This window comes from Rana temporaria, chromosome 3 (assembly GCF_905171775.1).
Source record: "Rana temporaria chromosome 3, aRanTem1.1, whole genome shotgun sequence".
Taxonomy (NCBI): domain Eukaryota; kingdom Metazoa; phylum Chordata; class Amphibia; order Anura; family Ranidae; genus Rana; species Rana temporaria.
Window position 1 is genome coordinate 134,801,143 of NC_053491.1, and position 23,382 is coordinate 134,824,524.

At 41.9% G+C, this 23,382-nt stretch overlaps 1 protein-coding gene and 1 long non-coding RNA gene across 2 annotated transcripts in view; both read left to right on the forward strand.

Moving 5' to 3' along the window:
• Window positions 1–13,210, forward strand: part of LOC120930382 (cadherin-related family member 4-like) — a 122,205-nt gene extending 108,995 nt beyond the window's left edge. Inside the window, exons 19-23 of the mRNA XM_040341572.1 lie at window positions 5,718–5,956; window positions 10,616–10,746; window positions 10,822–10,914; window positions 12,187–12,256; window positions 13,199–13,210. Coding sequence (XP_040197506.1) covers window positions 5,718–5,956; window positions 10,616–10,746; window positions 10,822–10,914; window positions 12,187–12,256; window positions 13,199–13,210 — 545 coding nt within the window. The remainder of the gene's footprint in view (window positions 1–5,717; window positions 5,957–10,615; window positions 10,747–10,821; window positions 10,915–12,186; window positions 12,257–13,198) is intronic.
• A 1,550-nt stretch (window positions 13,211–14,760) lies between these two features.
• On the forward strand, window positions 14,761–17,333 carry LOC120931735. The gene is made up of 2 exons (XR_005747895.1): window positions 14,761–15,776; window positions 17,003–17,333. It is a non-coding gene; the product is annotated as an uncharacterized LOC120931735 (long non-coding RNA).
• Window positions 17,334–23,382: the final 6,049 nt, after the last annotated feature.

The following is a 23,382-nucleotide window of genomic DNA, read 5'->3' on the forward strand; positions in this document are numbered from 1 at the left end:
AAAGGTCTTGAAATATATGGATTTCCACCCCCTCCAGCACCCCCAAAGACCCTTCCTTCAATGCCGCCCTGAGAATCTCTTCCTTAGTCAAGTAAAAGTGGACTCTGCATAGCACGTCTCGGGGGTTCACTTGATCTTGGTATCGTACTGAGGGGATTCTATGGACTCTGTCCAATTCAAGAGCAGCGTCTGAGGGTTTTTTCAGAATTTTGTTCAATAAGGTAGTTCCAAACCTTCATATTTATCAGGAATACCTTTAATGCGAAGATTATTTCTTCTACTTCTATTTTCTGTTTCTTCAGCCTGCAATTGCAGCCTGATCAAGTGTCTCTGTTGAAACAGTAATTTTTCCTCTAACTCAGTCAGTCTGATTTCCATACCGTTTTGCTGCTCCTCGCATCTCCCAATTTTTTGGTCGGCTTCCGCTACCTTCGCATGTACATTTTCAATCTCACCCCTCAGTGTAGCAGTGATGTTTGCTACTATCTGCTGTATGTCTTCTTTAGTAGGAAGTGCTTGAATAAGCCTACTAATTTGCCCAATATCTGTGGAGGATCCCGGTTCTCCTCTCCCAATCTCTTGTGAATGTTGTAACTTATTTGGGGTATGCAATCCTGATGCCTCCGCTGCCATTGTCTGACTGGTCATTTCAATGCCCAGGCCCTGTTTAGTTGCCTCCATGCTTAGACCCAATGATGGACTCACAGCCCCTAATCTAGGTTCTGTGGAGGGCCCTAAAGCGGGCTCTATAGCGGGCTCTGAGGGCCCCCCCAGGGATGGCAAGGCTCTACTTAATAAGTTGAGGGTAGGTGGCTCCTTTACTATAACCTCCACTGTATGTTCCACCCTGTGTAAAGCCAAATGTCCACCTGTAAGTGTTGAATGCTGGGCTCCTTCCCTCACAGTTTCAATGCATGAAGCTCTTCTCAACTGACTTCCAATAGGCACTGCTCTCTGCTCCAGAGGCTTCTCCTTCCGACCTGTCAGCCGTGTATCCGTTGCTGCTGCGGGAGCCGCCGGCTCTGTGGATAAGGGAGCTGTCCTTCCAGGCGCTGATGGTAAGCTCTCTGTCAGCGAGTTCCTCCTGGTTGCTCCTCGATCCGTCTGCTCGCCCCCCTTCCCAGTCAAAAACCGAGTGATGTGCGCTTGGCTCGGTGCGGAAGGGCACCCCCGATGTGCTTCGCGGCGCTCCGACCTCGTCGCGACATCTGCCGCGCGAGCCTGTCTTTCTCCCCGCTCAAGGGGCGTTAAGGGACGGGCGGGGATTGCAAAATTTTAGCCGCTTTCCTGGTTAGCGAGCACCGCGGGACTCGGAGGACTCTCCTAGCGAGGACGCCTACTCCGCCATGCTTCCGACTCCTCCCCCGGAAAACGGAAGTCTTATTATATCTTTTCATGTGACAACATTGAAGTACTATATTTATCGGCGTATAACACACACTTTTTTCCTCTGAAAACAGAGGGTAAACAGTGACTGCGTGTTATACGCCGATATCATGTTTTACCAATAGGGGTCGGGGATCGGGCAGTCTGCCCCAGGAGCCACCCATTGGCTGTCCCGCATCCCCTGCATAGTCTGAAGTTGGGAAAAAAAAGTCACTTGCCAACCCCTTCTACACCGCTCCTCATGTGTCAGTGTCATTGTAAAACAAAGCTTTTAAATATCTTTATAGCTCCGTTTTTTTCTGGCTGCTCTCCTCCTCCTCCTCTGAGTGTAGCTTTGATTGGAGGAGGAGAGCAGTCACATGACCTACTGTGTAACATCAGAGGAGAGCAGTCATGTGACCAGGTCAGTGAAAAAAACTGAGCTATTGAGGTAGATGGAAGCTTCAGTTTGCAATAGGAGTGACACAGGAGGAGCAGTGTGGAAGGGGCTGACAGTGATTTTTTTTAACTTAACTGTAGAGAATGCTGGCAGCACTGTCCCAGGAGACTGGGGGTCTCATGGGAGTGCAGTGTGGCTGTGTACTGGGTGGGGGAATGTATAATCAACGGGGGCTGTATAATGGATGGGGGGATGTGTACTGGATTGGGGGGATGTTTAATGGATGGGGAGGCTGTGTACTGGATGGGGGTATTATAATCAATGGGGGCTGTATAATGGATGGGGGGATGTTTAATGGATGGGGGGATGTGTACTGGATAGGGGGGATGTGTACTGGATGGGGGGATGTATAGTGGATGTGGGGGAATGTATAGTGGATGGGGGGCTGTATACTGGATAGGAGGATGGGTACTGGATAAGGGGCTGTGTACTGGATGGGGGGGATGTTTAATTGACAGGGGCTGTATACTGGGGAGGGAGGCTGTATAATGGAGGGGGTGATGTATAATGGACAGGGGGATGTATAATGGATAAGGGGGATGTGTACTGGATGGGGAGATGTATAATGGATGGGCTGTGTACTGGGGAGGGGGCTGTGAAAAAATGTTTTCCTTAAACTTCCCTCTTAAAATTAGGGTGCGTGTTATACGCCTGTGCGTGTTATACGCCGATAAATACGGTAATTACATTTTGCTAAAATGTGTAAAGTAGTGAGTTTACAGCCTGTATAACAGTGTAAATTTGCTGTCCCCTCAAAATAACTCAACACACAGCTATTAATGTCTAAACCGCTGGCAACAAAAGTGAGTTAACCCCTAAGTGAAAATGTACAAATTGGGCCCAAAGCGTCAATATTTTGTGTGGCCATGATTATTTTCAGCACTGCCTTAACCCTCTTGAGCATGGTGTTCTTTAGAGCTTCACAGGTTGTCCTTTTCCACTCCTCCATGACAACATCATGGAGCTGGTGGATGTTAGAGACCTTGCGCTCCATCACCAATAGGGTTTAGGTCTGGAGACATGCTTGGCCAGTCCATAACTTTTACCCTCAGCTTCTTTAGTAAGGTAGTGGTCATCTTGGAGGTGTTATTGGGGGTCGTTATCATGTTGGAATACTACCCTGTGGCCCAATCTCTGAAGGGAGGGGATCATGCTTTTCTTCAGTACATGTTGGCATTCATGGTTCCCTCAATAAACTGTAGCCTCCCTGTGCCGGAAACACAGACCATGACACTCCCACCACCATGCTTGACTGTAGACAAGACAGACTTGACTTTGTACTCCTCAACTGGTTCCCGCCACACACCCGTGACACCATCAGAACCAAATAAGTTTATCTTGGTCTCATCAGACCACAGGACATGGTTCCAGTAATCCATGTCCTTAGTCTGCTTGTCTTTAGAAAACAGTTTGCAGGGGTTCCTGTGCATCATCTTTAGAAGAGGCTTCCTTCTGGCAGGACAGCAATGCAAAACCAATTTGATGCAGTGTGCAGCGTATGATCTGAGCACTGACAGGCTGACCCCCCACCCCTTCAACCCCTGCAGCAATTTTGGCAGCCTCTTTGGTCGACCATGGCGATGTCTGTTCTGAGTTGAACCTGTCCTGTTGAACCGCTGTGTGGTCTTGGCCACCGTGCAATACATCAGTTTAGGCCAATATGTATTGTACATATTTTTGGTAAAAAAAAAATCGCAATAAGTGTATATTGATCGGTTTGCGCAAAAGTTATAGCTTCTACAAAATAGGGGTTATATTTATGGCATTTTTATTATATATATATTTTTTACTAGTATTGGCAGTGATCAGCGATTAGTGGGACTGCAACATTGGGGCGGACAGATTGGACACGTGACACTTTTTTTTGGATCAGTGACAGTTATACAGTGAACAGTGCTATAAAAATGCACTGATTACTGTAAATGACACTGGCAGGGAAGGGGCTAACACTAGGGGGCAATACAGGGGTTAAGTGTTCCCTAGGAAGGGGTTTCTGACTGTGAGGGGAGTGGACTGACTGAGAGTAGAGAGAGATCGCTGTTCCTAATCACTAGGAACAGACGATCATTCTGTACTCCCCTGACAGAACGGGGATCTGTTTGTTTACATTGACACATCCCGTTTTGGCTCTGTGGAGCGATCACAGGTGGCCAGCGGCATTGTGGCCGCCAGCCACGTACGAACAATTACTGTGAATTGCAGGATCAAGCCGACCTGCCACAGTATAATAAGCAATGGCGGCTGGTCGGCAAGCGATTAAACAGTATCCCAAACAGTTTTAGAAAGGCAGCCAGCTGATACTATGCAGAATACAATCCTTCCAGGTTGGGGGCACTGCATCTGAGGTCACTTCTATTTTGACCTGCTTCATCACAAGGACTTCCCCAGGAGGTAGCTTGCCCGGAACTTTGCTCTGACATCACACTGTATTGCTTTTTACAAGAATGAGTTTGAATTAAATTAAGGCAAAATCAGTGTGGCATTTCTACTCTCAAAAACTGCTATCATTTTAGGCCTTGTACTCACGGCAGGACATGTCCGATGAAAACGGTCTGCAGACCGTTTCCATCGGACATGTCTGGCCGGGGACTGCCCGGGGACTTCTGTTCGATGGCTATACACACCATCGAACAGAAGCCCGCGCGTAAACATTACGCGGGGCGTGTCCGCGGTGTCGCCGCGTCGATGACGCGGTGTCGCCGCGACAATGACGCGGCGACGTGGGCGGGCCGCCTTAAAAATGCTTCCACGCATGCGTCGAAGTCATTCGACGCATGCGAGGGATGCGGGCGGCAGGACATGTACGGTAGGTCTGTACAGACGACCGTACATGTCCGGGCAGACAGGTTTCCAGCGGACTGTTTTAAAACAAGTCCGGGAAACAGTTGTCCGCTGGAAACCTGTCCGATCCGTCCAAAAATGGTCCGCTCGGGCCAACACACGGCCAAACATGTCTGCTGAAACTGGTCTGCGGACCAGTTTCAGCAGACATGTTTGGTCGTGAGTACGGGGCCTTACTCAAGAACTGCTACCTAACTGGATTATTTAAATGTGGACTTTTCAGTATTTTCTGCAAACCTATATGAATTCAAGAGATGTCGCAATGTACATTTTTTTGAAAAAGTCTACCTTTAGCCCAGGTTCAAACTGGTTTGCCCGAATGAAGTCGTGCGAGTTCATCTGAACTCGCACAATTTCACTCCTGCTTGTCATTCCCGGTTTTAGCTGCCTTTTTTAGAGACATCTGTGCATGTTTCTGCACAGATGTCATTGTACATCCTGGCCCAAAATCGCAAGAAGTAGTACAGAAACAACTTTTTTTAAATCGGTGCAGCTCCACATTTTCCAAGTCCGATTAGGATCGTGCTATTGCTGGCAATTCCCTGGTAAATGCCGCCGATATGACATGTGATTTGACATGTCAAATCGAATGTCAAATCTTACCAATGTGACCCAGGGCTAAATTTGTATATAGCAATGCTTTAGGTCCAGTCAAGGTGCTTTACCAAGACTGAGGAAGGAGTCTCAATTTCAGTCTCCTCTCCTCTGGTTATCTGATTGTAGCACTGTAGCAAGTCCCAAATGTAAAAGGTTGTGGCAGATATTTGTGATCTCAGCCAAGATTGTACAGGCTTTAGGATTTACATGATTGTGCCATTTCTAAGCCAGCAATTTAGTCCTAGAAGTAGAAGCTGACCTTGGATAATGCCTTGGCCTAGATGGTGCAGGCCTTCTAAAAGGAAAACAAATGAAGCCATTGCCAGGGAGAGTACTGGGGTCTATGTGAGAAGTAACATACCTGTAAATGTAGACTTACATATTACTTAGCATGCATACATGCTAAAATACAATAAGACTCCTTTAACTTTAGGATTGTTGTTTTGTCTCACAGAAAATAAAGCCAACCGATTTTTTCTTCAGAGGGATTCTGTAATGAGCATGCAGAACTTTCAATATAATGTTTTTGAAGGCATTGAGGACCCAACATTGTTTCAATTGCTGATTAAAGTGACTGATGAGCTGGGTGGAAATAAAGCACTGCAGTTATCCACCACAGCAACTGTAATAATACATGTGGTGCCCTGGACAACTACAATTCCAACTACCACACAGAAAGCTACAACAGCACAGGTAGGAATCTCCTAATTCTTTTTTCTTTAACTTGGGTTTCGCTTTCAAGGTAAGATATACAAAAAGAAAAAAAAGTGGAATAAAAATCTTCATAGCAACCAATGCTTAAAGTCTGGTGTTTATGTCTATTGATCTACTATCCTGATATTAAGGATTTTAAACCTATTAGCTGGAGTCATGCTGGTTTCAGCAGGTGTAATTCTGGAGATGACAGACTTTGGTACATCCTTGTGTCTGAATGTAAAAGGTCCCCAAGCCTTGTCAGCCACAATCACATGTGGCTACAAGCATATGTGACATATGACTAGGGTTGAATAAAATTGAGAGTTTAAATATTAGCAAAGTCTGGAGATTTTGGGGGAAAATAAATCACTATTTTAAATTGATTTTGGTAGCTTTCTAAAGCTGCAATGTGCATGAGTGGTCAGAAGGAGTACGGAATGTTACTGCTTATATAGTCAGTAGAGTTAAAAAAAACTTCTATCTCAGTGGTCACTGGTCAATAGAAGAAAATTCTACAGTATTTGTGGATCAGTGGTCAGTAGGAGTAAAAAATGTACCTATGTTGGTGGTCAGTTGGAGTAATCAATGGGACTTAGGGCCAGATTCACAAAGGAGATACGACGGAGTATCTCAGATACTCTGTCGTATCTCTCAGAGTATCTATGCGACTGATTCATAGAATCAGTTACGCATAGATATCCCTAAGATCCGACAGGTGTAATTGTTTTACACTGTCGGATCTTAGGATGCAGTACCGCGGCCGCCGCTGGGGGGAGTTTGCGTCGTAAACCAGCGTCGGGTATGCAAATTAGGAGTTACGGCGATCCACGACGGTTTTTCACGTTCGCTACGTCGCCGCTAGTCTAGTTTCCCGTCACAAAGTTAGTCGTCGTTTTGGGTGCCTTAACTTTCGTCAGCAAACCTATTGCTGTCTAAAGTATGGCCGTCGTTCCCGCGTCGAAATTTAAAATTTCACGTCATTTGCGTAACACATCCGGGAATACGGAAGTACGCTACGCCCGTCGCCGTTCGAAAAAATGATGTCACTTCGCGCAAAGCACGGCGGGAGTTAGGAAACGGAGCATGCGCAGTAGGTCCGGCGCGGGAGCGCGCCTAATTTAAATGTTACCCGCCCATTCGATTTGGACGTATTTACGATACACCGCCGCAAGTTTCCAGGTAAGTGCTTTGTGGATCGGGCACTAAAACTGAAAACTTGCGGCGGTGTAACGTAAATGGCTTACGTTACACCGGCGCTATTGTACCTGAATCTGGCCCATTGATCTCAGTAAGAATTATTATTAATAAACCGTTGGAAATTGGTGTCAGCGAGAATAATATAAGACCCCACCTCCTGAACATTGGTGTTAGTGCCCTACTTCGAGGCACAGATATCACTGGGATAATAAAAGACCCTCCGTGGCATTGGTGTTCAGTGGTAACTTGCCTACTTGGAGGTTTCTCATGCTGTTCCTCCCTGTGATGTCATGGCCAGGAGAACACAGCCTCTATCAGGCAGTAAGACACTGTATAGACTGACAGATAGAATCTGTAGAACATAATACAACCAGAAAATGATAACCTCTTCCCAGTACAAACCAGCCTCAAACCCACATCTACCATAATATAGATCTCCCCTAACATACCTAAATCCTCCCTTCCAGTCCCAGCCCACTCCTTCAATACAGACTCCCTCAGCACAATCCCCTCAGAAAAGACCCCCCCCCCCAAGCACAGACCTCTTAGCATGGGACCCCCAGGACAGACCCCTCAGTACAGACCCCTCCTGGCACTGATGTCCCTCCAGTGTTTAGAGGCCTCACTTAAGAAAGAAAAACTTTTAATCCTGAGGCTTGCATAGATGAGAAATGTGTTTTATTACTATGAGCTGAGTCAGGGCCGCTGTTAAAAATCATGGGGCCCCGTACAGCCTACCTGATGGGGCCCCCTTTGACTCCGCCCTCAATCCCACCCCTGGCCCCACCTCTTACCCAGGCTCAAAAGTTGTAGGGGGGACATATGGTGCAATGAATGTGGAAGTAATTGGGTGGTTTCAGAGCTGCTTGTATTACTTCCATGTGAAAACTGACAGCTGCCTTTACAAGTATACACACACTCCTGGCTGCTGTCTCCAGCCAGAAATGTGCTTACGTGTTAAAAAAGACATGCTTGCAGCATAGCCTCAGCTTCGTTTTAAACCAGGAGCAGTGTTTTGGCTGAAAAAACATATGACGCATGCAAACGTGCCTAAATGCGTATTAACCTCCCTGGCGGTATGATTCTGTCTGGAATTACGTACCAAAAGCGGTACAATTATTTGCAAGGAAATTTGGCATTTAATACTGTAGGACTGTAATTCTTAGGAATAACTCACTTAAATCTGACCAAACAAGAATCTAATAGGCATCCCGGGTATGACATTTTTTTTAAAAACAAAATTATAAATTATAATATAATAAATAATTATAAATAATTATAACAAATAATATAATTCTAATACAAATTATTCAATAATGTAATCAAATCAAAATCACTGAAATTTTCTCAGTTGCAAAATTGTCGCTGTCATAATTTTTTTTTTTTCTTCATGACGAATTTCCCCACAAATCGCTATCGCACAATTCTGCAAGTGATTATAATTTATTATCGCTGTTTTCTAGCTGATCTAAAACCATTTTTGACATAAAGGGACACTTTTGGTTGCTATGGACAATCTACAGTTTGCAGGCAGAAAAAAAGGTTTTTATTATATAAAGGGAACGGAGATCGGCGGCACAGGAGGACGCTGTGTGAATCGAGCGAGGTCCCGCTCGCTCACACAGCGCGGTGACATCGCTGGATCCAGGACAAGGTAAGCCAGCGCACACTGCAGGCTCTGCACAGCTACCCCGAGCGTGACTCGGGGATATCGATTATAGCAGAAAAAACTCACCCCGAGTCACGCTCGGGGATACCGCCAGGGGGGTTAACACTAGGCGCGTTTAGCGCTTGAACGTTAATTAATTTCAATGGCCAGAATAAATTATTGCTCTGGCCGATGAAACGAACACCCAAGTGCTTGACGCCTGTAAATCATCCTAAACGCTTGTACAGGTGTTAGACATTTTTACAAGTGTCAGTCCTTGAAAGAGCGGAGCAGGTAAATCACTGCACGGATCACTCCGCCAACCACCAGGGAAGACCGGCCGGAACTCTAGAGCATGCGGCTGGCCGTAGGTTTGTGTACCTCCGCCCGAAAATGGAAAGGTAGTCCCTCCTCAGCGCCCACCTCCTGAGCCCCTCTGATCACGTTATGGGGCCCAGGAAAATAGATTTATACACCCCCAAAGCCAGTAGGAGCGGGGTATAATTTATTCAGACTTTTTTTTGGTTGGAATAAAAAACACTATAAAGCTGTCCAGGCCCCTCTGATGAGCTGATAGGGCCCAGGCCCGGTACAACAGGGCTAGTTGTACTGCCCTATCGCCGACCCTAAGCTGAGTGTTTGTGATCAAATATAGATTTTTGGGCCCAGAATTATTCTCCTGTTTTGTGATCCTTGACATTTACAAAAACTAACTGTGCAGTAAAGTATGTTAGCAAGGAGAATTTCCAATGATTTTATATTGATCAAAGGACTTACACACACTCAGGCCTCGTACACACGACCATTTTCCTCGACAGAATCCATCGAGAAACTTGGTGGCAGAGCTTTTTTGCCGAGGAAAACGGTTGTGTGTATGTTTTTCGTCGAGAAAACTGTCGTGGAACTCGACGAGAAAAAAAGAGAACAAGTTCTCTTTTTCCTCGTCGGGAGTCTCAATTTCCTCGTCGTGTTTCTCGTCGGGCTGGTTTACGACAAGAAACACGTTTGTGTGTATGCTTAGAAACCCGCGCATGCTCAGAATAAAGTATGAGACGGGAGCGCACCTACGGTAGCTAAAAGTAGCGTTCGTAATGGAGATAGCACATTCGTCACGCTGTAACAGACTGAAAAGCGCAAATCGTCTCTTACCAAACTTTTACCTAACACGCAGTAACATGAGATTAGCAAAAGCAGCCCCAAGGATGGCGCCAGTGGAATCGAACCTCCCCTTTATATTGCCGTTGTACGTGTTGTACGTCACTGCGTTTGAGAACGACGAGATTTTGTCTTGACAGTGTGTACGCAAAGAAAGTTTGTCAAGATTCTCGACAAGCCTGACAAGAACCTCGTCGAGGAAAACGATGTTTCATTTACGACGAGTTCCTCGGTCATGTGTACGAGGCCTCATTCTTCTGTCTGAACCAGAGAAACACTGTTTAAGGTTACCAGTGGAATTCATTAAGATCTGGCAATCCTGTGTCAGGAGATTCAGGTTTAAGTGTACAGTATTTATGTTTGTATTAAAAAGGAACATATCTGCAAATTCTAAATCTTTTTCTTTGTTGTACCATCTATATACTTGCCTTAAAAAAAGGAAAATGTTTGTCTATTTTTCCTTTTAGTTGTAATTTTATGCTGCAATAGTGCCATCTTGTGTTCATTCCAGTGCAATGTAACTAAACAAAACCAGTGTGTCATAAAACTTAGCTATGCTTATATCTTTGTCTCTGTAACTTTGTATGTTATTATAAGACTAACATTTATATATTATTGTTATAAATACCCATTACTATACTTTATATAATTAACAGGTTACAACAGCTGTGCTTGTCCGATCTTCATATTTCTGGCATCCTGACAACTGGTTTACCGCTGCTCTTACAATTACTGCAGCTTTGTTTCTCTTGTGCCTGTATGCGTGTGCTTGGGGTCTTCTGAAAGAGTAAGATTATTCGATATTTTTACAACAATATCCTCTCTAAATCAAATATTAATCATGTTTCCTTTTTCTTTATAGTGTTCCAAAATATTCAAAATTATTTCCTTTATGTCGAGAAAATCAAAAATCCAATTCTCCCAGTTTTCCTGACAAGACAAATAAAGCTAAAAGGTATCTAATGCTTCTATTTAGATACACCATTATTATTATTTATATAATATTTAATATAGTAGTTGAAATAACTAAAGTTACATTTTTGTTATGGGTTCTAAAACTTTGCACACTGCTCCCAGACTTTATTTTAAAGGTCCTTATCTTTTACATATTGTCAACGTTAAGTATTAGTTACTAATAATAGTAGTTATTAAAAAATTCTCAGTTTAAAACCTAATGCCGCGTACACACGATCGGATTTTCCGTCAGAAAAACCATGGATGTTTTTTCCGACGGAATTCCGCTCAAGCCTGGCTTGCATTCTCTGAACTTTCGTCTGTCAAGAATGTGATGACGTACAACACTACGACGAGCCGAGAAAATTAAGTTCAACGCTTCCGAGCATGCAGTGAATTGTTTCTGAGCATGCATCTGAATTTTGTGCGTCGGAATTGCTACAGACGATCGGATTTTCAGGTAGGATTTTTTTTCCGTCGGAAAATTTGAGAACCAGCTCTCAATCTTTTGTTGGAAGAAAATTCCAACAGCAATACTGCACCATACACACGGTCAGAATTTCCATTCAAAAGCTCACATCAGATTTTTGCTGTCGGAATTTCCGATTGTGTGTATGGGGCATTACTCTAACTATTTTTTTTTTGTTTTGAAAAAACAAAACTTTGTTTTGGCTTTTAATTTTTGTGATGCCATTGGGGAAATTTTACCTCACGTCCTATCCCTATTACACTCATACAAGAAATAAGGGGGCAGTTGTCACCACGACAACATCTACTAAAAACGTATCAGTCTAAACTGAGGAACATTTTTATTTTATTTTTTAAATTGTGAAATGTATTAAATCAAAAAGTTAAATATATTGTGTTTTTTTTTTAAATTGTCGCTCTTCTTTTGTTTGTAGCGCAAACAAAAAAAAATCGCAGAGGTGATCAAATGCCACCAAACGAAAGTTCTATTTGTGGGGGGAAAAAACATAAAGATTTCATTTGAGTACAGTGTTGTATGACCGCGCAATTGTCATTCAATGTGCAACAGCGATGAAAGCTAAAAATTGGTCTGGGCAGGAAGGGGGTGAAATGCCCTGTATAGAAGTGGTTAACTCTGCATACATTAAATGTTTAGTAAATGTTCATTAATATGAAAGTATATAAATGTGGAAATACTGTATCTTGGTCGTTAAATTTGTGTAAACCGTAGCACAATGTCTTGATTTTATTTGAAATAATGTGTAAAATGAACAATCATAATTAACATTTTGTTTACTACCTCCAGAAAACAAGATCCAGCTAACAAAAATAATCAGACAAATGAAAATCCTAACCTTTTGCCGGGACACCAATTTGTAAGTCTTTCTTTTTTCAAAAAAAACTCTTAATGATAAGAAGTTGACAGATTGGTTCCAAAGGCCACATAATATACATTAGGGATAACTGGGATGCTCCCTTTTACCTCCAAACTCCTTGAACGTCTAGTCTACAACCGCCTGAGCTACCACCTCACTGAAAATAACCTTCTTGATCCCCTTCATTCTGGATTTTGCCCACAACACTCCAAAGAAACTGCTATTCTAAAATGTATTAACAATTTACTAATGGTTAAAACCAATGGTCACTATTCTACACTCTTATTCTTGGACCTCTCTGCTGCATTTAACACAGCTGACCACCCCCTCCTCCTCAAAAAAACTTCACTCCCTTGGTCTCTGTGACTGTACTCTTCATTGTTTCTTATCTTACCTATCTCACAATACCTTCAATGTCACTTACAACTCTAACAACGCAATGCAGGCATACCCCACTTTTAAGTACACAATTGGGTTTATTTACTAAAGCTGGAAAGTGCAAAATAAGGCTCACTTCTGCACAGAAACCAATGAGCTTCCAGGTTTTATTACCAGTCTAAATTGAACAAGCTGGGGTTGGAAGCTCATTGGTTTCTATGTAGAAGTGAGCCTGATTTTGCGCTTTCGAGCGTTAGTAAATAAACCCCATTGTGTACTTAAAAGCGGGGTATGCCTGTATACGTAGTGCTAATTAAAGCAAAATGACATCAGTAATAAAACAAGAAAATATATCATATCAATATAGTATATATTTGTGACTTTATGGTAATTTCAATCCTTTTAAAGTGAAAATATATCAGGCTTTGTGACACCACAACTCCAGTACTCCACAGCAAACATGAACAACAACATGTGTTCCCCCTCTGTGATTACTATGCCCTCACCTTGGAGCTTAGACCCATATAGCATTACAAGTCAAATGTTCATAACCCCTTTTTCCAGGGTGACAAATAGGCTTCTGATCGATGATGCAATGTGTTGGGTGGAGCCAGGTGACGCCCTTACAAAAAATGGAAGTGCAGCACTGATTGTGAGTCTTCCAATCCTGTTGTGATACTTGAATGCTGTAGTGACCTTGTCATGTGAGTGCAAAGTGTTTTAATAAATAATAATTTATTGAGAATACTGCAATACTGCACTATGGTGGTATGGGTGTGCTTTGAGCATATTTCAAGCTGCCAAGTGAGGGGAACACAATTATATTTGCTAAAGCTGTGGATGATAAAATCTCAGTTGTGAAAACAACCTCAAGGCAATCTGTCCTTGGAACACTCTTATTCTTAATCTACATCTCCTCCCTTGGTCAGCTCAAAGCCTCCCATGGCTTCCAATACCATTTATATACTAAAGAAACTCTATCTTTCTACCCCTCTGCTTACCACATTAATATTTTCACACATCACTAAATTACTAACAGACATATCAGTATGCAAAATGGGGGAAACTGATGCGCAAACCAATAAAAGGGGTACATTAAAATTAAATAACATAAAATAAAGATGAGTAGCAGCAACCTAGTAAATGTTCACACACTGATAGCAAGATTAAATAAGAAGGGGTATACTTTAACATAATAAAAAATTAAATATACAAATCTTCAATAATGCATGGGTCTTCAATAAGTACAAAAATATGTGTAATTCTTATAAAGTGCAACTGAATAAATGGATAAAACAACCCCAGTGTAAAGATCTATTCCTGTGTAAAATGACTGCGTAAATGAATATAAATAAAAAAAAATGGGAATATATAAAAATCTGTATATAAAAATGATGAATAAATAAAACAATTGATAAAGTGCAGTGCAGCAAGCAGTAAATCTTAAGTGCAAATCCAAAAACACACAACATTTGCAAAGAACAGTCCCTTGTGCTGGAAAATTTCTATCAGTGATCCACAGCGATGTGCCCAAAAAAGTTCACAGAAGTGCAATTCACAAAACAGATCCAATTTCAGTTGCGGTGACAATCGAAGGTGCAAGTGCAGATCTTCCAGTGCTCTCCAGTTCCCCCCAGCCTCTCACCTTAATAGGCTTATGGATAAGCCTTTCTGTTAATACTCCTTTAAGAGGTCCCTCCACTTTAGCGGTCCACCTCCTGGTTAATAGTATCTCAGACAGGCACATAGAGAGATAGATAGGCAATCTTTTTGGAGCTTGTGAATGCAACTCCCGAAAAAGTGTATCGGTCTACCACAAGGGAGACACCACTCCTTAGCTTCTCTTTCATCAAAGTAACTTGTTCCCAGCGGTTTGCAGAGAAGAGTAAATGAACAGTGTGATCTTCAAGGTTACTTTTCTTCTCAAGATAAGAGCCAACCAGCTGTCCGATTTCAGTTTCTCTGGACAGTGAGTGTGGGCTAAGAGGAGGCAAACGGGCAGGGCAGGCAGGGCTGTTATCGCTCAGTGCGAGGACAGTTCTAGTAAGAATCAGCCGAGCATGTAATTAAAACTGCGTCACCTAGATGCCACACCACTTCCTCAAACTCAGTCTATCCAAAACTGAGTTCATAATATTTCCTCTCCCTCAACCCTTCCCCTGACTTCTCTGTGGAGATTGCTGACACAACTATCAGTTCATCCCCACATGCAAGTGTGTAGATGTAATCCTGGACTCTCCTTTCAGCCCTACATCCAATTCGTGTCCAAACATTGCCACCTCAACTCCTGCAACATCTACAAAATATGACCCTTCCTTAACCAATGACACCACAAAGCTTCAAATGTACTTCCTAGTTAAATCCTGCCTCGACTACTGCAACTCCCTTCTCATTGACTTGCCTTTACACAGGCTACCCGCTCCTCAGTTTATCATGAATGCTGCTGCCAGATGACTCATAAACCTTACTAACCCCGTTCAATGTCTATTACCCCTCTCTGCCGATCCCTCTATTGACTTCCACTCCCCCAACAAATAAAATTTAAAATACTAACAACAATCTACAAGGCCATCCACATGTCTGCCCCCAACTACATCAATAACATTGTATCAAAATACCAAACCAAACTATTCTCTTTACTCCTCCTAAGACCTCCCGCTCTCTAGCTCTTGCATCACTTTCTCTCATGTTCATCTCCAGGACTTCTGCAGAGCCTCTCCAATCCTCTGGAACTAATTACCCATATTGGTCTGACTATCTCCTATTCTATCCACATTCAGGCAATCCCTGAAAATCTCTTTAGAAAAGCCTATCCCGCCTCTACCCAACAAATCCATTTGTTTGATAAATAGCTATCTCATATACATGTAAGATATACAGACTTATTTATTAAGGCCAAAAGCATTATAGAAAATGAAATAACCCAGTCAACATGTATCTCACCTTTGAAAAGTCAAGCCTCACTGATTTTCTGGGTGACAGCTTTTCGTTATCATATTTTCCTTTCTTAACTTGCATGCAAAAAAAACAACTGTTATATGTGTATTTTAAGTACATTAAATGAGTAAAACACTTTTTTTTACCTTCTTACCCTACTTTCTGTAGTCTCCAGATTTTTTTGATGGCCGTGCAGTTGACCCAGGTAAGTAAAAAATGACCAGCTGAACTTAAAATGTATGCTTTTCATATCTAAGTGAGGGGAATTTACCCAGATATGACTGATAACTCGTACTGAGACTTACTCAAGGTTTTTGCAGTAATTATCTTCTTGTAGATTAAGATGCAATGATTTGAGTGCTCTAAAAATGAAAAAAAAGGGGGGAACACACATAGACCCTGATCCTTAACACACACAGACTGAACCTAACACTTACCGTACCCCAATTTAAACACTAATACTTGACCTGGCCCCTAAAAAAATGTTTTTTGTTTTGTTTGTAAGACGGTGTAGGGAAGAGTTTAAATTTCTCTCCTGTTTTTATTTCTGCCTGTGAGGGGCATTCCCATCACTTCCTGTTACTGTGACATCCTTCCAAGAAATGTGAAAAGTGGCCATCAATGGGACATTTTGTCTATGTCACCATTAGGGAATGTTAAAGATTTATGTTACTTCCTGTCTTTATAGAAAATGAGATGAAATCTCACACAGGCAACAATAAATATAGATTTGGCTGAAGACTCAATCCTCAAACATTGCTCTTACCTACCCTAAACGTATCCCTTAACCTGAAAACTTAATGTTAACTCTTAACACAAAGATAACATAACACTTTCCTCCATATATAGTCAGGCTTGACTTTTACTACTGATGGTTCTGACATTACCTATATGGTTAGTTTGAATTGTCCAGGTTTTTCACATGTTTACTTTGAAGCAATTTACATATGCAGTGCAGTGAAACTAGTTTCATAATCTATCTTTACAATCAGCATATCAAAAGCACAGAGGCTGACACTAGTACTCATACAGTTAACGTATAAAGGAGTACAGGGTACCTGTGCCACTATATACGGTAAGTTCCCAGAATGGTCATGTTGACATAACAGGGGAGATTGTTGGTAAAGGTCTGTCCCTGGATAGACATTGACAATGATGCTCTCCTCCTCCTTGGTGTATTTACAGTTGACCTTCTTATCCCTTTAGGTAAAGGTGGATAAAAGTTAACGCTAATCATCCATATATTGTGAAACATACAGAAATACACTTTGGTCTACACAATGCAAAATAAGCAGCCAATTAAGAGAAAACATTTTAGAGTAGTGACCTAATATGTTTATATTATATCATAATATCCACTATGTTATGATAATACTGTAATTATAGTTTATAATGGCATTGGCACTTAACTTTGATTTTCTTTTTTCCTAGTTTCCGGAAAACATTTTCTGTTTAACAGCTTCACGGGGCAAACCAAATGGGTTTAGCAGCCACACATCCCTCACGCTGTACAGCAACTTCAACCTGGACCTAATTCCTAATGTCTTATTGTTTTCATTTTTCTGTTTTGCCTTTGAGTGCAATTAATGATATACTAATAGAGTAATAATATAGCAATAATATTTCCAAGGTATTTAAAAAATTCAAGACTGTACATAGTTAAAAGTAAAATTCATGTATTTTTAGTGAGCACTTATTTTGGGCAGTACTGCCAAGCATGCACAGAACTGTACTGGAACACTAAAAAAATGCATCAAAAGTGCACCAGGCCCCAGTACAGTGAAAAAAAAAAAATCATCTGGAACGCATCTGGAAAAACATAAAAAAAACCACCAGAATGCATCAAAAACGTGCATGCAGAAACGCATGTGGAGCGGATGTGGAGGACATTTTTGTGGTGTGAACTGGCACTCCACTTCAAACCAAGGACCCCTGCAAAGCATATGTGCTAACCACTGAGCCACTGTGCTGTCTTATTTTATTAATTGCATGCACATACTGTAGAGGTACATCCACAACCCTAGAGACCATGGGCCAGATTCTCGTAGAAGAGCGTATCTTTGTTCCGGCGTAGCGTATCCTATTTACGCTACGCCTCCACAACTTAGACGGGCAAGTGCAGTATTCTCAAAGCACTTGCTCCGTAAGTTGCGGCGGCGTAGCGTAAATAGGCCGGCGTAAGCCCGCCTAATTCAAATGTGGAACAGGGGGGCATGTTTTACGTAAATGTTATGTGACCTGACGTGATTGACGTTTTTTTAACGAACGGCGCATGCGCCGTCCGTGGACATATCCCAGTGTGCATTGCTCCAAATACGGTTGGTTTTGATGTGAACGTAAATTACGTCCAGCCCCATTCACGGACGACTTACGCAAATGACGTAAAATTTTCAAAATTTGGTGCGGGAACGACGTCCATACTTAACATTGGTACGCCGCATGTAGGCCTCATGTAGCAGGGGTAACTTTATGCCAGGAAAAGCCTAACGTAAACGGCGTATCTGTACTGCGTCGGCCGGGCGTACGTTTGTGAATTTGCGTATCTAGCTGATTTACATATTTCTATGCGTAAATCAGCGTACACTCCCCTAGCGGCCAGCATAAATATGCAGTTAAGATCCGACGGCGTAAGAGACTTACGCCGGTCGGATCTAATACAAATCTATGCATAACTGATTCTAAGAATCAGGCGCATAGATACGACGGCTCAGACTCAGAGATACGACGGCGTATCTGGAGATACGCCGTTGTATCTCCTTTGAGAATCTGGGACCCTGTATCTGGTTGAGCTTGGTGGTGCCTGTGATTTCATGGTTGCACACATGCATATATAAACCTATTACAACATACATTGAACATACAATACAACAAAAAATTTGATGTTTTTACACAGAAGGGATAAAATGGACATCATGGACAAGAGACACCTTAAGGAACACTTCTTGTTTTTTTAACATAAGTATCATTACAATGTGCATGTCCATTAGAAGCCCAAAGTTCCTAATGAGTACATTGCATTAATTATCTGTACTCTCATGATTTAAATAGTGTTATTTCCTTTACAGTAGACTTTGCAATAGTATTACATATTGCATGTGCTGGAAAAGTTGCTATACTCAAAGAAGCCCAAATGGGGAACCTTTAGTTAGTCCTTTGTAAATGCTTGCTGAATCTGATGCTCTTAAACCAGCACTTACAAGCTAGGATAAAACAATGCCTTTGTATAATTCTTTGCACTATGGCTTACATCAAAAATGTTGCCTAGTGCATGAACTCCTTCCTGATGTCTCATATGCCTATTAAATACTTGCATTATTCCTTTTATGCAGTGTCCATGATGCCAGGTTGCAGTAAACATTAGATTACTGCTTCATCATACAGGACAGAAGGAAGTTTTGACAGAGACCGTTTTTTGTCCTCCTAAGCCAAGTAACAAGCTTACAGAACACTGAAGTGGGGTTTTTAATAAGGGGAGGGAAGGAGAGCCAGGAAACACATGTATGTAAATATCTTATTGTTGCCAGTTTTGTGACAAGATCCTCTGACACCCCAGGCAAAAATGCCGTACTGAACCTAGCCCTCCAGATAGGACAAACTGTGCTTGTATGTCTACAGGAATATTCATCAGACTTGGACAGGAGGCAGACATGACAGCTGCTGTCTACTGATCCTAGGTTTACCAGCTATTGGTTTACAGAAAACTGAATAGAGATTGTGTTGTGTGTTTACAATTTTGTGATTTCCTTATAACCAAAAATCAAGGTACTAATAGTATTGGATTGTATGCTTTTTGTTTTACATATAATCATAAAAACAAGTAAAAACCACACTAAACCCAAAGCGCCTTATGATCACTCAAAACCTTCTCCCTCCCCCTTATCCCATCACCCAACAAAAGAAAGTACTGATTGAATAAAATTGACACTAGGATCCAACATTTTACAATATATAGGAAAAAATTATTATAAATGTACTGTATATATACTATATATTAGTATATATAAGCTGTTCAGGGTTGACAAATCATCAGCTCTGAGTAATTTAAAAAATATATTAGTTATGCTGTAAGGTGATGTAACAATAATATTGTGTGCATAGGTGTCACATATTTTTACAACTTAAGAATATATTATCGGATATGCAAATAAAGAATTGTAAGCCTACCAACATTGTTTGAGGCTCCACATTCTTGGTTTCGGCCATCACAAGAATCAATGGAAGCTGTAGTTGTACAGGATAAAGGAGTGAAGAATCACAAGAGTTGTATTTGCAGCCATTGAAATAGAAGATATGGTGAAAACAGATTAGATGATTCCAGCCAACTATTCAATAATTTGAAACATTTTGAGGAGGCAGCCCCCTCTCTCATGTGTTGGATTTACCTGGCAATGAGGCCTTACCATGCATCTTCTATAATAAAAAAAGAACCTGATTACAAGGATGAAGCCTCGTACACACGACCGAGGAACTCGATGGGCGAAACACATCGTTTTCCTCGTCGAGTTCCTTGTTAGGCTAAGCCAATTTTCTCCATTCCCGTCAAGGAAATAGAGAACATGCTCTCTTTTTGGCTCCTCGAGTTTCTCGACAGTTTCCTCGACGAAAATGTACACACGACCGGTTTCCTCAGCAAAAAAATATCTCCCAGCAAGTTTCTTGCTGGTTTTTGCAGAGAATCTCGGTCGTGTGTACGAGGCCTCAGACTGTAATCTGAATGATAAACTGCCTGGTCCGTGCCCACATTTTGGGCCAATAGGTGTAACATTTTCCAGTGTAAATTATTTGAAGGACAAAGCTCTGTGTGAGTTTTTGGGATGTGATTAGTATTAAAGCTGTATCCCATGGTTATCTGCATTTTTATCCCAACCTGATCTAAACAGCAAGACAATGCAGCCCAGGTGACCAGACATCAGTGAGCCATAAATGTGAGAGATCGGGTCCCTTTTTCTTATTGCAATCATTTTGCATAAGCTATAAGGGTGTCATTGTCAAGCAAAGAGTGCATAGTATAACTGTTGGTACTGGTGGAATTTATGTTTGGTAAGCTTAAAGAGTATTTCAACTTTTGCAGTCAAATTTGAGAAATTCCCACATCATGTTTGTTATGCGTTCCCATTCACACAGTATGACTATTTTTTTTTTTTTTTATATTTCTTACCTTTTAGATGTGAGCTAGCATTTCCTTCTGTGGTAGAACTGAGATCAGTGTCTACAAGGGAGCTGGAGGTATTTCAGAAGGCAGTCCACAACCATTCTTGTGCTACTTCTTCCAGGAACGTGAAGTTCCTAGCCTGTAAAGGGCTTTTTCATCTTTTAAGAGACTGCCAGTACTGAGGAGAAGAATCAATGGAAGCTGTAGTTGTACAGGATAAAGGATTGAAGAATCTTAGTTAAAGCTGTAAATATGAAGGAAGTCGACTGTGGAATGCCCCATCGACTGCAATGTGGAATGCCCCATAATGCACTGCGAGATCGCAATGCATTGACGTGTGTTGATTGGCCAACCCGACCTGCATGCTTTGGCCAATCACGGCATGCTCTGCTGTGAGAGCCATAATTGGCCAAAGGCAGGGTGCCTTTGGCCAATCATGGCTCATGGGGACTAAGTCCATGCCCCACACTATATAAGACTGCTTCCCTTGTAATAGAAAAAAGCATGACAAGTCCTCTTAAATATGAGATCTGGGGTCAAAAAGACCTCAGATCTCATATTTAGACTAAAATGCAAAAAAAATTAAAATTATTTGTCATTTGAAAAAATGACAACAAGAAAATATGCGGAAGGGCGCGGGAGAGCGGCGGGAGGGGGCCCTCTCCCACCGCCGATAATGGTGATCTCACAGCAAATCCGTCACGAAGACCACTGTTATCGTTTAAAGGACCGCTTACAGGAAAGATGGATATCTCGGCTGTGGCAATGGCTGCTGCCGTTAACGAGATTTCCATCTTTAAAAAAATTATGTATATATACGTGAGCGGGTCCTTAAGTGGTTAACAACCCCCTCTGTATACACCCCTACCCCTCTGCTACTTAACTGACCAAATCAATATCCCAGGAGTTCTGATTCAAAAGTGTTTAATTTTTTTGAGCAGTGTATATATATATATATATATTCTGCATTCAGTGTAGACTTGATATTCAATGTAGACTCTATATTCAGTCAGTAGTCCGTAGTGCGCCAGTGGTTTTCCCCAGCCTCTCACCTCAGACGATGACCCCTACAGGTCTAGTTGAGCCTATGTATATGTATGACTCCACAATCCAAGCAATGGATTTCTACTCCTGACACCTCCAGCCAGACAGGTTACAAGGTACCCTTGATAAAACCATGTGATCAGTGATGCAACACGTTGGAAGGAGCTAGGGTGACGTCACTTCCGGTCGCAGCCAAGACCAGAAGTTCTGCTTATGTGAAGACATTTATTGTGATTTTAACTGTAATTCTACTGCTGTTTTAATAAAACACTTAGATTAGATTACTGCACCATGGAGATTCTTTTATGTTGCATGTGAACGGTATATGGAGGGAAGTAAAGATCTGTTACCTGATCACCGTTACCTGTGTAAATCTTGTAACCTGTCTGGCTGGAGATTCCATTGCTTGGATCATGGAATAACCTATATGCATAAGCTCAACTAGACCTGTAGGGGTAATTGTCTGAGGTGAGAGGCTGGGACAGGCTGGGACAAACCACTGGCGCACTACGGATGATGGAAGTTTATATGATTTATATGATTTGTATACATTGGAGTGCTAATTTCTCACAAGAATTGGGCACGTTATTATTTATTGCGTTTGTCACTTTATACACTATGGCACCTTTATGGTGCGTGAATATTACCTTTTTGTATGTGAACAAACGTTATATTTTGCACTGTCACTTTCATATTTGCACTTTATTTTGAAGATTTATCATATTATATTGCTTATTGAATAAGCGTCACATATTATTAGATTATTATCACTGTGTGGGAACACCTTTTTCATCTTGGCAGTCACTCAGCTTTAGTATTGATTTGGTTTGCACATTAGTAAATTTCACTTACACTAGCTATACAGAGCATCTCCTAGCTACCGAGTGAGGAAAGGATACAATTTTTTTTTTTTGTAAAATTATTTTTATTGAATTTTCAAATACAATTATTTAAAGGCAAACAAATAACAGTGCATGTGTAACATGACAGAGGTGTGACTGAATTAGACCTTGTGTACATTGGATGTTTAGCCCCTGTGCTTCAGACTCTGGTGTTTTCGTGCATTCAGAAGGCACAGGTGCACCATGCAGCTCTGCTGCCAGCCTGTGAAAGTCTATGAGAGGATGGAAATATGGAGCCTGGACATACTGTAGCTGGATAATGTAGCAAGTGGTACTAACATTTAAGGACATATTATTATTATGTTCTGGGCATTTGTCCCTGGCGCATACAGCCCTAATTGTTAGTATCACTCTGCCCAGGATCCAGCCCCATCCAGCTGCTGCATGTTTTAGCCTATCATAGACTTTTTTTAGGCTGCTGGCAAAGGGAATGGAAGGTGTTCTAGTGCCTTTCGGCCAAACAAAAATGCCAGAATATGGGGCAGAGGGGCTAAACACCCAGGGCCAGATTCAGAGAAGAAGTACGTCGGAGTATCTGCTGATACTCCGGCGTACTTTCAAATTTACCGCGTCGTATCTTTAGTTTGAATCCTCAAACCAAGATACAACGGCTTCTGGCTTCGATCCGACAGGCGTACGGATCGTAGGTGTAACACTTTGGCGCCCGCTGGGTGGAGTTCTCGTCGTTTTCTGCGTCGAGTATGCAAATTAGC